The sequence below is a fragment of the Portunus trituberculatus genome, chromosome 22 (genome assembly GCF_017591435.1).
Source record: "Portunus trituberculatus isolate SZX2019 chromosome 22, ASM1759143v1, whole genome shotgun sequence".
Classification (NCBI taxonomy): domain Eukaryota; kingdom Metazoa; phylum Arthropoda; class Malacostraca; order Decapoda; family Portunidae; genus Portunus; species Portunus trituberculatus.
In genome coordinates, this window is record NC_059276.1 from 414,918 (window position 1) to 429,698 (window position 14,781).

A 14,781-nucleotide genomic window follows, 5' to 3' on the forward strand; every position below is an offset into this window, starting at 1 on the left:
TTATCCGCCACACGCCCACCTCATGCTTGAATACAATAACACTCGTGCCTCAGTTCCACCACACAGTCGCCCGGGCAAGAGTGTTCCTACATCTGCGTTTGCTGACTATCTTAGTATCTTGCTCAATGGCACCAAAAAGAAAACTCCTGAGTGATAGCAGTGATGCTATGAAAAGGAAAACCATTACGCTACAAGAAAAAGTGGACATAATTAAAAGACATGAGAAGGGAGGCAGCAGCTGTGTGTGAGGGAGTGAAGAAGAAAATGGAAAGCCCGTTACCATGACAACGGGGAGGTTGACAACCTTGAGGGCTCGCGCACCTATCACAACAATAACAACTCCAGAGCCTTTGCCTGGGCCACACGACACTTGCAGCTGACTTACACCATCTGCACCTGTATGCTGATCCCTATTGCCCTTTCCTATTGCATTTCCTGTTCCGCTGCCCACGCTTCTACTCCCACCGCACTGCACTACGCTCCCAGCTGTCCGCCCTGGGCATCACAACATTCGACCTGCCCACCCTCCTGGTGGCCCCAGGCGTCCACCCCTCTGGCAACATGCAGTCCTTCGCGTTCGCGGCCCTAATCAACAACAAAAACAAGCTTGTGTTTCATATTCCTACATACTTGTAAATAATATAACAATATAACCTTTTACTTATATAACGCTTCTACTCCTACCGCACTCCACAAAGCTCCCAGCTGTCTGCCCTGAGCGTCACAACATTCGACCTGCCCACCCTCCTGGCGGCCTCAGGCCACTCCTCTCGGCAACTTGCAGTCCTTCGTTCATGCCCTAATCAATATATTCCTACATAGTTGTAAATAATATACCAATATAAAAATATAACCTTTTACTTACTTGAATAACCATAAAAAATGATTGGTTAAAAACTCGATAATATGCTTTGAAAGTGCAAAAACTCGAGTTACGTACAAAATCGAATTACGTCATGTTTCAGGAACGTAACTCTGACGTAACTCGGGACCTTACTGTATATATATATATATATATATATATATATATATATATATATATATATATATATATATATATATATATATTTTTTTTTTTTTTTTTTTTAACCCATGAGGTATATTGGGGACCAGCCTAGAATGCATCCCCTATTTCCATTATTTCGTATGGGAAAATTACATCCGCTTAACGAATTTTCACTCTGAACAGCTTTGATACCTTCTATCCTGTTCGTTAAGCGGAGTAGTACTATATATATATATATATATATATATATATATATATATATATATATATATATATATATATATACAATAAAGTCCCGGTTACGTTGGTCTCGAGTTACGTCAAACTCGTAGTTACGTCAGTCCACTATAAGACAATTTAAGATTAAAAAAATTGAAAATTTATAAATCGTAAAGCGCGGGATTTATTGTTATTGTTGGGAGTTACCAGTCACACCGCCCGCCTCACGCTTGAATGCAATAACTGCCTCAGTTCCACCACACCGTCGCCCCTGGCAAGAGTGTTATCCTACTTCTGCGTTTATTGACTCAAGTTCTTAGTATCTTGCTCAATGGTACCAAAGAGAAAACTCCTTAGTGACAGCAGTGATGCTAAGAAAAGGAAAACCATTACGCTACAAGAAAAAGAGGACGTAATTAAAGACATGAGAAGGGAGGCAGCAGCTGTGTGTGAGGGAGTGAAGAAGAAAATGGAAGCCCGTTACCATGACAACGGGGAGGTTGACGACCTTGAGGGTTCGCGCACTCATCACAACAATAACAACTCCGGAGCCTTCGCCTGGGCCACACGACACTCGCAGCTCACTTGCACCGTCTGCGCCTGTCTGTTGATCCCTATTGCCCTTTTCTATTGTATTTCCTGCCCCGCTGCCCATGCTTCTACTCCCACCGCACTGCACTACACTCCCAGCTGTCTGCCCTGGGTGTGACAACATTCGATCTGCCCACCCTCCTGGCGGCCTCAGGGCCACCCCTCTCAGCAACCTGCAGTCCTTCGCGTTCGTGGCCTTAATCAACAACAAAAACAAACTTGTGTTTCATATTCCTATATAGTTGTAAATAATATAACAATATAATCTTTAACTTACCTGAATGACCATAAACAATGATTGGTTGAAAACTCAATAATATGCTTTGAAATGTACGGAAACTCGAGTTACGTACAAAATTGACTTATGTCATGTTTCAGGAACGTAACTCTGACGTAAACTGAGATCTTACTGTATATATATATATATATATATATATATATATATATATATATATATATATATATATATATATATATATATATATATATATAAACAGAAATACATTTACATCTACTTATCAAGATTCTATTGATATAAGATTATAGCATCATTCCAATTAACAAGAAAATTTATTTAATTATAAAAGTGTTAATTTGAAACCATAGATATTAATTTTACTAAAAAATTCACGTTAGAGGAAAACGTGCGTTTCGTCTGACTCAAGACGATGGAAAGCCATCTCCAGCTCCAGCCCTATGAAGCACAATTTCCTGCGTTTCAAAGATAAGCTTGAACTTATAAGAAAGTGTGAGGCAGGTATAGCTCACAATGTCATTTCAGCACAAATGGGTGTCCCTAGATCAACAGTATTAACAGTTTCAAAGAACAGGGACAAGTACCACAAGACTGCTGCAAGTGTATTTATTTCCAAAAATGTACTGTACAGCACCCTAATGTGTTTAATGAAAAAAGTTAGATATAGATGAAGCCTTTAATACTACTGATTTAGTCTAAGTTAGTGTCTTTTAGAGGTTATAGTGATGTTTTGAGGAGGTCTAGGCTAGAGGTTGGTCCCTATCCCCTTAATTCGTAAGTACGTAACGTATGGGGAAAATTGCTTCATAATTTGAATAAACGCTGATTCGACCGATGAAAATCCGCCCTGACCCCGTCGAATTGCTAGGATCCCCGGTGTATTAGAGTAAGGAGAGAGGAAGAAAGAAACTTTGAGAAAGATATGGTGAGTAAAAGCAAAGCTCTTCTACAAATTCATAAGTGGTAAAATGAAAAACAAGGAAACAATAGAAAAAGTAATTGAAGGAGGGAGGTTATGCTAGTCAGAGAAGATGTGTGAAATAATGAATGACAGCTTCAAAATGGTGTTCACTGTAGAAGATTTTACAGAACCAAGCAGGACATTGCTTTGCCAAGGATTACAAGAAATCACAGTACACAAAGAAAATATTGGAAGATTATTGAATAAGTTGGATGTCAGAAAAGCAATGGGGCCAGATGGTGTGTCAGGCTGGATGCTAAAAGAATGTAAAGAGCAACTACTGGATCCAATTTGGGATATAATTACAAGTTCACCAAATGAAGGGAAAGTTCCACTAGAAAGGGAAAGAACCAACATAATACCGATATTTAAAGGGGAAAAGGCAACCGAGCCATTAAATTACAGACCAGTATCACTAACAAGCATTATGGGAAAGTCGTGTGAAATAATTATCAAGGAAAAATGAGTTGAACATCTGGAAGAAAAACAAATCATAACAAACAGACAATTTGGGTTCAGGACAAGATGGTCATGTGTGTTGAATTTATGAAGCTTCTACACAAGGGTAATAGAAGAAATGGAAACAGAGATGGATGGGTGGACACATTATACCTGTACATAAAAAAGGCTTTTGATAAAATCCCTCATGGAAGACTACTTTGGAAACTAGAGAACATAGGAGGACTGCAAAGTACTTTGTTAGAGTGAACAAGGGATTATTTGAAGAACAGGGAGATGAGAATCGTGATCAGATATACAGTAAAAGCCCTCTTATCTGGCATCAATGGGACTGCCAACATGCCGGATACCAGAAGTTCCCGGGTACTTGAATAGAAGTGAAATTATGTCCACAATCACCACCCTACACTCACGCATCTTACCATGACAAAGATCAGCTGATCGCCGTGCCACGCTTCGCCACCCACGCTGCCACCTCACACTCACTAACACACAATACTAATATTCTCTTTAATACTTTCCTCTTATAAATAAGTTGATGGGTTACAAAAATAAAGTATACGTGACGAACCTTGAACCTGTGGAGCCAGCCATCAGAGAACTGGCATGCCCCTTCCTCGCCCATCTTCTTAGCTTAATCACGCCCTTTCTCTTGTAACATTGGGCCTATAATTGTGACTCCTGATCTTTTCAAGCTGAACCACTCGTATAACACTTTGTCCATCGTTTCACCACAATGATACTGCAGTGTGTGACGATTTTCCACTGCCTTTGGGGTGTCGGTGGCTTTCATGTAATCGCGCAACTTTTTTGTTTGGTATTTAATGTCATAAATAGTTGATGAACCCACACCATATTCTGCCATTAGTTTCTGTCTGCTTTCACCTCTCTCTAATTGTCGACAAATGTCTACCTTCTGCTTAAGTGTAAGCACAACACACTTCCTCTTTTCTACAACTTTAGGCATGATGAAGGCGTCAGGTGATAAACAATGCACACGTGGGACTCAGTCACTGAGTGAACACAGTGCAGTGGGCCGCGGGTGGCGTGAAGCAGTGCGCTCTGGTGGCAAGGGGACAAAATATGCCTCGTGCGGGAATTTTAATTGATTTTATGAGTACACATTGATTTTTTATTGATTTTAAGGCTCGGGGAAAAATGTGCCGGATACTTGAAGCTGCCAGATAAGAGGGATTTTACTGTACATACTCATCTTGGGGTGAAATAGCATACAAGGGTCAGTGTTAGCCCCCCATTATGTTTCAGATTTATGTAAATGACATTCACAATGGCATAAACAGTTACATTAATCTATTTGCTGATGATGCAAAGCTGCTAAAAGTTATCAAAATCCAGGAGGACTGTTTGCTCTTACAAGATGATATAAACAAGATCTATGAGTGGAGTAAGAAGTGGAAATTAGAGTTCAATGCTAAGAAATGTCACATAATGGAACTAAGAAGAGGAAAAGAAGACTGGTACGGGACTGTTTGATGGGAGACAAACAAATAATGTAGACTAAAAAGGAAAAAGATCTGGGAGTGCTTATACAGGAAAATCTGAACCTTGAAAAGCATACAAGCAAGATGTTTGGTATATCATATAAAATGTTGACTAATATAAGAGTGGAATTTCAATTCATGGCCAAAGATATAATGAAAAAAATCATCACAAGCATGATACGTCCAAAGCTGAAATATGCAGCTGTGGTGTGGTCTCAGCTCTATAAAAGATATAAGAAGATTAGAACGGATACAGAAGATTGCTACAAAGATGGTACCGGAACTAAATGACCTAACGTATGAAGAGCGGCTAAAGGAAATGGAACTACCAACCTTAAAAGATAGAAGAGAACAAGGAGACCTAATAACAATGTACAAGATAGTCAATGGCATTAAAAAGATAGACAAGAAAGACCTAGTGCTTTTCATAGAAGAGGATGGAAGGACAAGAGGTCATGTAAATAAAATCAGGATGAGGCAGTGTGTGAAGGATATTGGAAAATACAGTTTTCCACACAGAATGGTGGAAAAGTGGAATGCATTGAATAGGGAAAAATTGGATAAATGGAGACAGGACACATGATCTGTATAATACAACTAGGTAAAATGCAGCCTTTTTTGGCTTATTTATCATGTCGTATGTGTATTCATCCATGCAGCTATGTGGGAACTATGGATTCATAGAAATAAAAACTGTCATTATAGTCCAAAAAATATTTTTACTATCTGACCAGTCCATTATTGAGCAAAATCTGTCACTATGAAGTTTGTTAGTGTTAGGCACCACTGCACACTTTAGAATAAAGCAATGAAATTTAGATAGATAAAAAGAATTGTACTCACTCTCACTCTAGTATGTCCTTTTGTTACCACCTGCCTCCAAGAGACGTTTTCACATATGTAAACAAAGTGATGATTGGTACTACATCACAAAACAACTCTTTCTTTCAAGGTCATAATATAATAGATCATATTTACCAGTAATTGACATAAAATGACACCAGTCAGGAAGATTCTGCCTAAGTGACCATGCACCACCATGCATGTACCAAAACAAACACATGATCGTTTACATGCCAAACCTGGTGACAAAAGCAAGCTACACTGCATTCTTTACAGTATGATGTTGTCACTCCTAGAGATAAGACACTTTCATACAATCAAAATTGCACTTATCTTTTTATATTCTTATCTTGCATACATGTAAAAAAAGAGATAGAGAAACTTTTTCTTTCTTTCTTTCTTTTCCTTTATGTCTGCTTTCACACATCCTTTGGCTTTGAAAATATACAAAAATACTACATTGAAATTACATGTAGAATGATGATAAAGAAAAATTATGATTATTACCCCAGTAGTCTAATATCTCATAGGGATTGCTATGTAGGCTACTAGCAAATAATAAAGTCTTAAAATGCAAAATATTGGGATCTAATAATGGTCTAAATGCATTGTTTTTCCCGAGTTCCATCACTTTGCACTTTTCTGCATTAAATTCCATTTCCCATTTCTTGCTCCACTTCTATATCTTATTCAAGTCTTTCTGTAGCATTTCACAATCCATGTCATTTTCCACTTGTTTCAGTAATACTGCATCATCTGCAAATATGCTTTCATAATTGTCCACCTCATCAACCATATCATTGATATACACTGTGAACATTACAGGTGCCAGAACTGTTCCATGTGGAACCCTACACCATTTTGATTCCTCACCTTTTATCACTGTTCTCATTTCTTTTAAGAAGTCTGTTATCCAATCCATTACTTTTCCCTGTAAAGAACCTACAGTATATTTTTAATTTTCCTTAGTAATCTGTTATGCTGTAGTGTATCAAAAGTTTTTTTTTTTTTTTATCCAGGTAGATACAGTCTCCCCATCTGTCTCTCTCCTGAATTAGATCTATTGCTCTACTGTAGAAGCTCAATAAATGTGACACAAGAGCTTCCACTTCTGAAGCCAAATTGTCTTTCAGTTATTGTATGTGACTCTTCTAGCTGTTGCATCCATCTGTCTCACTATTTTTTCAGCTATTTTTGTAACCACGCTCGTTAGTGACACTGGTCTGTAGTTCAATGGTTCTTCTTTGTGTGTATTTACCTAGTTGTAGTTTTATAGGGCCTGGGCTTTACGCTTGTGTGGCCCCGTCTCCATATATACACTTATCCAATTTTTCTTTAAAGCTATGCACACTCTTTGCTGACACCACTTCCTCACTCAAAATGTTCCAAGTCTCAAAACATCTTTGCGGGAAACTATATTTTTAACATCTCTCAGACATCTTCCCTTCCTCAGTGTTTTACTATGCGATCTTGTGCTTCTAATGTCATATTCTCAGAATCAATTTCTCATTATCTACTTCATCCATTCCGTTAATCAATTTATAAACTTGTATCAGATCCCCTCTCTCCCTTCTCTGTTCCAGGGTTGGTAGATCCATAGCCTTTAGTCTCTCCTCATATGTCATACCATCAAATTCTGGAACCATTCTTGTGGCCATTTTTTGTAGTCTCTCCAACTTCCTTATGTGTTTCTTTTTATGGGGTTCCACACAACTCCTGCATATTCCAATCTGGGTCTTATTATAGTACTTATCAATTTCTTCATCATTTCTTTGTCCATATAGTGAAATGCTAATCCAATATTCCTTAGCAAATTATATCTCTGAAAATTCTATCAATATGGCTTACCGGTTGATTGCTTTCTTTCATTGTCACTCCCAAGTTCTTTTCCTTTTTTTACTTTTTCTAGTTCTACTCCATCTCCCATCTTATAGATTCCCACTGGTCGTCTTTCACTCTTTCCTATTTCCATGACATGGCTTTTGTCCATATTGAATTCCATCTCCCATTTTTTACTCCATTTCCAAATCTTGTTCAAGTCTTCCTGCAGTATTTCACAATCCTCTTTTTGCTTTATAACTCTGCACAGTTTTGTATCGTTCGCAAACAGATTTATGTAGCTGTTCACTCCCTCTGGCATGTCATTTATATATATGAGAAAAAGTATTGGTGCCAATACTGACACCTGTGGCACTCCGCTTTCTACTGCTCTCCACTTGGACTTCATATCTTTAACTACCATCCTTATTTCTCTCCCCCTCAAATAATTTTCCAATCTTTAACTACTGTCCTTATTTCTCTCCCCCTCAAATAATTTTCCAATCTTTAACTACCATCCTTATTTCTCTCCCCCTCAAATAATTTTCCATCCATCTCAATGTGCTTCCTTTTAAGCCACCCTTCTCTAACTTCCACAGTAATCTTTCATGTGACATTTTATCAAACGCCTTTTTTAAATCCAATTAAATACAGTCAATCCATCCCTCTCTGTCTTGTACTTTATCAACTATTCTGGAGTAGGAACTCAGTAAATTTGTTACACACGACCGACCTTTTCTAAAACCAATTTGGTTATTTGATAATAATTTGTTGTCTTCAAGAAACTCGATCCATTGTTTCTTTATCACTCTTTTACACATCTTGCATATTATTGATACTGGTCTATAATTTAAAGGTTCTTCCTTCCTTCCTCTCTTATATATGGGAACCACCTCAACTCTTTTTCATTCTACTGGTACTGTTCCATTTTGTATTGAGCATTTTATGATGTTGTATATAGGACTTGTTAGTTCTTCCTTACATTCTTTTAATATTCTGCCTGAGACTTCATCCGGTCCCATTGCCTTCTCTTCATCTAATTCCGTCATCAACTCTTTTATTTCAAGCTTGGTTACTTTAATCTCTTTCATATAGACAGTCTCTCTATTACCCTGTGGTCTTTTGAATTTGGATACCTTAATAAAGACCTCCTGAAATTTACTATTTAACAATTTAACAGTGTGTAATTCACTGTTTGATCTGCTGCAGTCTCTGACGAGACAGCCAGATGTTACCCTACGGAACGAGCTCAGAGCTCATTATTTCCGATCTTGGGATAGGTCTGAGACCAGGCACACACCACACACCGGGATAACAAGGTCACAACTCCTCGATTTACATCCCGTACCTACTCACTGCTTGGTGAACAGGGGCTACACATGAAAGGAGACACACCCAAATATCTCCACCCAGCCGGGGAATTGAACCCCGGTCATCTGGCTTGTGAAGCCAGCGCTGTGTGTGTGTGTATTTACCTAATTGTAACATACGGGAAAAGAGCTATGCTCGTACTGTCCCGTCTCCATATCTACTAATGTCCAGCTTTTTCTTAAAATCATGAATATTCCTTGCGTTGACCACTTCCACGTCTAAACTATTCCATGCTTCCACCCTTCTATGAGGAAGCTATATTTTTCACATCTCTCCTATAAGTGGCCATTTTAGTTTTTTCCCATGCCCTCTCGACATTCTTTCATTCCACATACACAGATCTTCCCTATCCATTTTTCCATGCCAATCATCACTCTGTATATTGCTATCAGGTCTCCCCTTTCTCTTCTGTTTTCCAGGGTCGGAAGTTGCATTCTGTTCAGTCTGTCTTCATAAGTCAAATCTCTTAAGTCAGGCACCATTTTGTTGCAGCCCTCTGTACTTTCTCTAGTTTCCTTATGTGTTTCTTTAAGTTCGGAGCCCACTGTATTGTTGCATATTCAAGCCTTGGTCTTATCATTGCAGTAATTATTTTCTTCATCATTTCTTCATCTAAATATCGAACGCCACTCTTATGTTCCTCAATAAGTTCAATACTTCTCCAATTATTTTGTTTATATGTCTCTCTGGCGATAGGTCATTGGTAATTGTCACCCCAAGGTCTTTTTCTTCATGACTGGTTTTATGTCTTCATTTCCTATCTTGTACATACTCCTGATTCTTCTTTCACTCTTGCCAAACTCTAATTTCTTGCATTTTGTCGTGTTGAACTCCATTTGCCATGTACAGCTCCATTTCCATATTCTGTCCAAGTCTTCCTGGAGTAGTTCGCAATCTTTGTCACATCTCACTTTTCTTAACAATTTTGCATCGTCTGCAAATAGGCTCACATAACTGGACACCCCATCCACCATGTCATTTATGTAGACCGCAAACATTACTGGTGCCAACACTGATCCCTGTGGAACTCCACTCTCCACCAAGCCCCATTCTGATGGTCTGTCCTTAATTATTGTTCTCATTTCTCTTCCTACCAAAAGTCTTCCATCCATTTTAGTAAACTGCCATGCACTCCTCCTACCATTTCAAGTTTCCAGATCAGTCTCCGGTGTGGTACCTTATCAAAGGCCTTTTTAAATCCAGATATATTCCATCAGCCCAACCATCTCTTTCCTGTATTACATCTATCACCCTCGAATAGTAACATATCAGGTTTGTCGTGCATGAACGCCCTTTTCTAAAACCAAATTGACACTCACAAAGTATGTCATTTTCTCCAAGAAGTCTGTCCATCTATTCTTCACCACCCTCTCACACATCTTAGCTACCACACTTGTAAGTGACACTGGTCTATAGTTCAATGGGTCTCTCTTGTTACCTGATTTATAAATTGGGACAATGTTAGCTCTTTTCCAGTCTTGGGGCACTACACCTTCCCTTAATGAGGCATCAATTACTTCACAAACTTTTTCTGCCAGTTGCTCCCTGCATTCTCTTAAAATCCATCCTGATACCCCATCAGGTCCCACAGCTTTTCTCACTTCTAAACTCCCCATCATATTCTTGATCTCCTCCACAGTTACTTGAAACTCCTTCATAATCCCTTTCTGTTCCATTACCAGTGGTTTGTCAAAAGCAGTCTCCTTTGTGAATACCTTCCGAAAGCATCCATTCATAGCCTCTGCCATTTCCTGGGATCCTCACTGCATACTCCATTTACTTCTAAACTTTCAATACTTTCTCTATTTTTGATGTTGTTGTTCACATGTCTGTAAAAAGCCTTGGTTGGTCTTTACATTTATCAATTATATCCTTTTCTTGTTTCTTTCTTTCTTCTCTTCTAATCAACACATATTCATTTCTTGCTCTTTTGTAACTTTCCCACTGCTTAATCCGTCTTTTCCTTCTCCACCTCTTCCATGCATCCTCTTTTCTTGTTCTAGCCTTTTCACATCTATCGTTAAACCAGTCCTGCTTTCCAACTTCTCTATGTTGTCTTATTGGTACAAATTTTTCTCACCTTCTTTGTATATTTTTATAAATTCCTTCCACTTTTCATTTGCTCCTTAGCACTCTTGAATTTCATCCAATTTGTCTCTTGAAAGAATTTCTTTAGGTTTCCAAAATCTGTCTTGGCATAATTCCATCTTCCCACTTTATATTCTTCATTTCTTCTAGATTTCTCTTCATCTATCACCTTGAACTCCAAAACTGCATGATCACTCTTTGCTAAAGGGCACTCCACCCTCATCTCCTCAATGACCATTGGCTCTGTACTAAAGACCAAGTCCAGTCTTGACGATGCTCCCTCTCCTCCAAACCTAGTATCTTCTTTGACCCACTGAGTTAACACATTTTCCATTGCCAGTGTCAATAGTGTATTTCCCATGTTGTCTCTGATCCTTCCATTGACCAGTCCTCCCAACACACCTCTTTACAATTAAAATCTCCCATCATTATAGTTCGTTCACAGCCACCCAACATTTCTTCCAGACATGTTCCTGTATCACTTATCATTTCTTCATATTCCTGTACTGACCATGCATTTGTCTTAGGTGGTACGTACACCACTATGTAGTGCCTCTTTTTCCTTCATTAGTTTCTGCTCTGATCTTTAGCACTTCTGCCTTTCCCATACCTTCTTTCACTTGATCCACCTTTATATCTTTTTAACCAGCAACATCACTCCTCCTCCCATCTTACCTACTCTATTTCTTTTCCAAACATTATATTTCCTTCTCCAACCATCATCAGGTCTTCTCCTCTCTCAGTTTTGTTTCAGTAAGACCCACAATATCTGGGTTCTTGTCCCTCAAGTAATCGTTGAGTTCTAAAATCCCGATATCACTCCATTTATGTTGGAATACATTACATTCCGCTCATACGTAAGTTTCTTTAGTCCTTTCTTGCTGTACTTTTCTGGGTTATGAACCACTTCCTCAGTCTCATATCCAAGATTCTCCAGAAAAACTCTTTCTTCTCCTCTTCTGTCCTCTCTTCATTTTTTTCAAAGCCTCCTTTCTCAACTCATTTAACATTTCTCTTTCCTTTTCACCGAGATCTCTTCTCAACCAAATCTTCCTTGTTGTTTCCTGCTGGGCTAGCCTCCATGACTTCTCCACCAATTCATCTACATCCTTTTGTGACTTAAGTTTGATTCTTATTGGCCTCATACCTTCTCCTGTGAACTTTCCAATTCTATGGAAGTCCTCTATTTCTTGTACTAGGTCTTTTCCTCCTCCTGCACCACATTAATGATATTATTTATCACCTTTTTATGTTTTTCTCTCTCCATTTTACTCGGTGTCTTATCCTCCTCCACACCAAATATCACCACACATCTCTTTTTGTCTACAGTTTCCCTCACCAATGTCTCATTTGACTTAATAACCTTCACCACTTTCTCAGCAATCTTCTCTTCTATGATCTGTTGATCTATAATTTCAGCAAGGCCCAAAGTTTTCTCCCAGACTCTTTGATTTCCTTTTCCAGACTTGCAACTTTGTAATTTACCTCCTTTCTTTCCACTTCCTGACTTTTTTCCATTCAGCCTGCTTCTCCATCACTTTTCCTAAAGATTCTCCACATTTGTCGCAATTCACTTTAATTAACTTAACTTCCTCTTTCAGTACTGCATTTTCTTTCTTCATTTCAGCGCACTCTTTCATTACATTGTCATAACTCGTTTCCAGGCCCCATACTTTTCAAACAGTTTTCAATTTTACCTTCCAACTCCAGAATTTTCTTCACATAAACGCTCTTCTCCATTATTCCTTGAAATCCTGTGAAGTCTGATTCATCTTTCGAGTTCACGGCCGCCATGTTGCGCAGATGTAAACAAACTTCAGCTGATGGCTCAAATGCAGGCTACAGTTTATATTCACCTTCCCTGGACATTATTTTGCTAATCAACAGTTAACATGACTATATGGAGACGGGACAAACATTACAAGCTCCTTTCCCACCTTGGTTACTCTTAGGCAATGGCAACTGTAGAATTAGAGATGATTGCTCTGGAGCTCAGCGACCACATCCGCCATCGACGGTGTCCCGTGTGTGTGTGTGTGTGTGTGTGTGTGTGTGTGTGTGTAAGAAGCAGTATGTAGGATTCACAAGTAAAGTAATGAAAGGCTGGCTGAAGGTTAGCATAAATTTTGCAAAAAGCAGAAAGATATTTGCATATATTTACTAAAATATCAGAAATATTGTTAGTCAATCAGGCACTTCCTACTATAGACCAGATCACATTTTACAGACTTGATATATTCTTATATAACAATTTATGATGATAATAGATGAATATAATAAGTTGTTCATTTATGTGTGTTATATTGTTTTACATGACATCTGCTAGCTTGCATAGAATGATATATATTTTACTTGCACATGAAATAGTTTGCCCTCATGCTCATAATGTGTTGCTCCTTACAGAGAGCACTAGCAGCTGAACGACGATTCCAGCAGCAGCAACTGCAGCAAGAAAAAGCCCCACAGTCAGTATTGCGTTGCTTTATGTGTGCCCAAGATATTTCTGGCATCTCTCCCTTTGAATATAATGACAACAAATTTTGCACCACCAAGTGTGTACGAGAACACAGAATGAAGAACTCTTGATTACAGCAAGTATATACATAGTGTGCATTGCTTATATTTCTTTGTAAGAATGGTATTTACAATCATTGTGCAATTTCATAATTAAGTCCAGTAAACCCTTGATGCTTATTGGTTTGGTCTCGTGGATTTATTACTCACAGGTTTTAAGCAGTGGATATAAATAATACTGAATATTGAGTAAAATGATAGAAAGAAATGTTTATTTGAGCCACATACAGTCACAGATGTTCTACATGTGCTTCCATCACTTTCTGGCAGTTTTCACCTTGCTATCCACAACTCCTTGACTTCCAACATGGACAACAAATGGAAGGATAGTGATTCTTAAATCAATACTGAAGGACTAAGGAAGGTGGAAAAAGTGATGAAAGTAATGACATTAAATCAGAAAAGTAAACTGATCCATAAATTAAAGAATGGAATGAGTTTCGCCAGCTGTGGACTGATATCATTATCTTTATGTACAACAACACAATCGCCAACTGGTTTTATTACAGATTTAACAGTAAATATCAGTAACTATGATGAAATAATGTCCTTTGCTGCAACAAAATATTATTATGAGTAAGTGCCAGAACCAATATGATCAGTTTTCCAAAACACAACCAAACCTTGCCTTGCTGCCTGTGTGTCTCAAGTTGTTGGCCACAATCTTTTGCTATATGTATATGTATCATGTTTGTTTTGTTTAGGTACACTTTCTAACTATCTCAAAAGTAGTCCTGTTCTTTATATTCATGCATACAGTATTTGTTATCACCATTGAAGAATGTAGGGACAAATGGGTTTAAATTCCATGCTCGTGGATTTACAATGCTGATGTGGTTGTCATTTCCTTAATCTCCATGAGCATCAAGAGTTTACTGTATGTGTTATGTTGAATTCTCAAATATATGTTATGAGCGAAAACTATATTTCCTGAGATAGATGAGAAAATATTTTTGTATTAATTTAGAATATTATAACTTTTCTGAAGAAAATAGTAGTGAACCATCATCATTTGATTCAGAACCTTGTGTAATCCACCTCTCTCTCTCTCTCTCTATATATATATATATATATATATATATATATATATATA

At 38.1% G+C, this 14,781-nt stretch overlaps 1 protein-coding gene across 14 annotated transcripts in view; it reads left to right on the forward strand.

Moving 5' to 3' along the window:
* The window catches only part of LOC123507349 (ankyrin repeat and zinc finger domain-containing protein 1-like), a 360,722-nt gene extending 346,031 nt beyond the window's left edge, over positions 1-14,691 (forward strand). For all 14 annotated transcript variants that reach the window (XM_045260121.1, XM_045260118.1, XM_045260124.1 and 11 more), the window contains one exon: positions 13,518-14,691. In XM_045260121.1, the coding sequence (XP_045116056.1) occupies positions 13,518-13,700 (183 nt within the window). In that variant the 3' untranslated portion in view covers positions 13,701-14,691. The remainder of the gene's footprint in view (positions 1-13,517) is intronic.
* Positions 14,692-14,781: the final 90 nt, after the last annotated feature.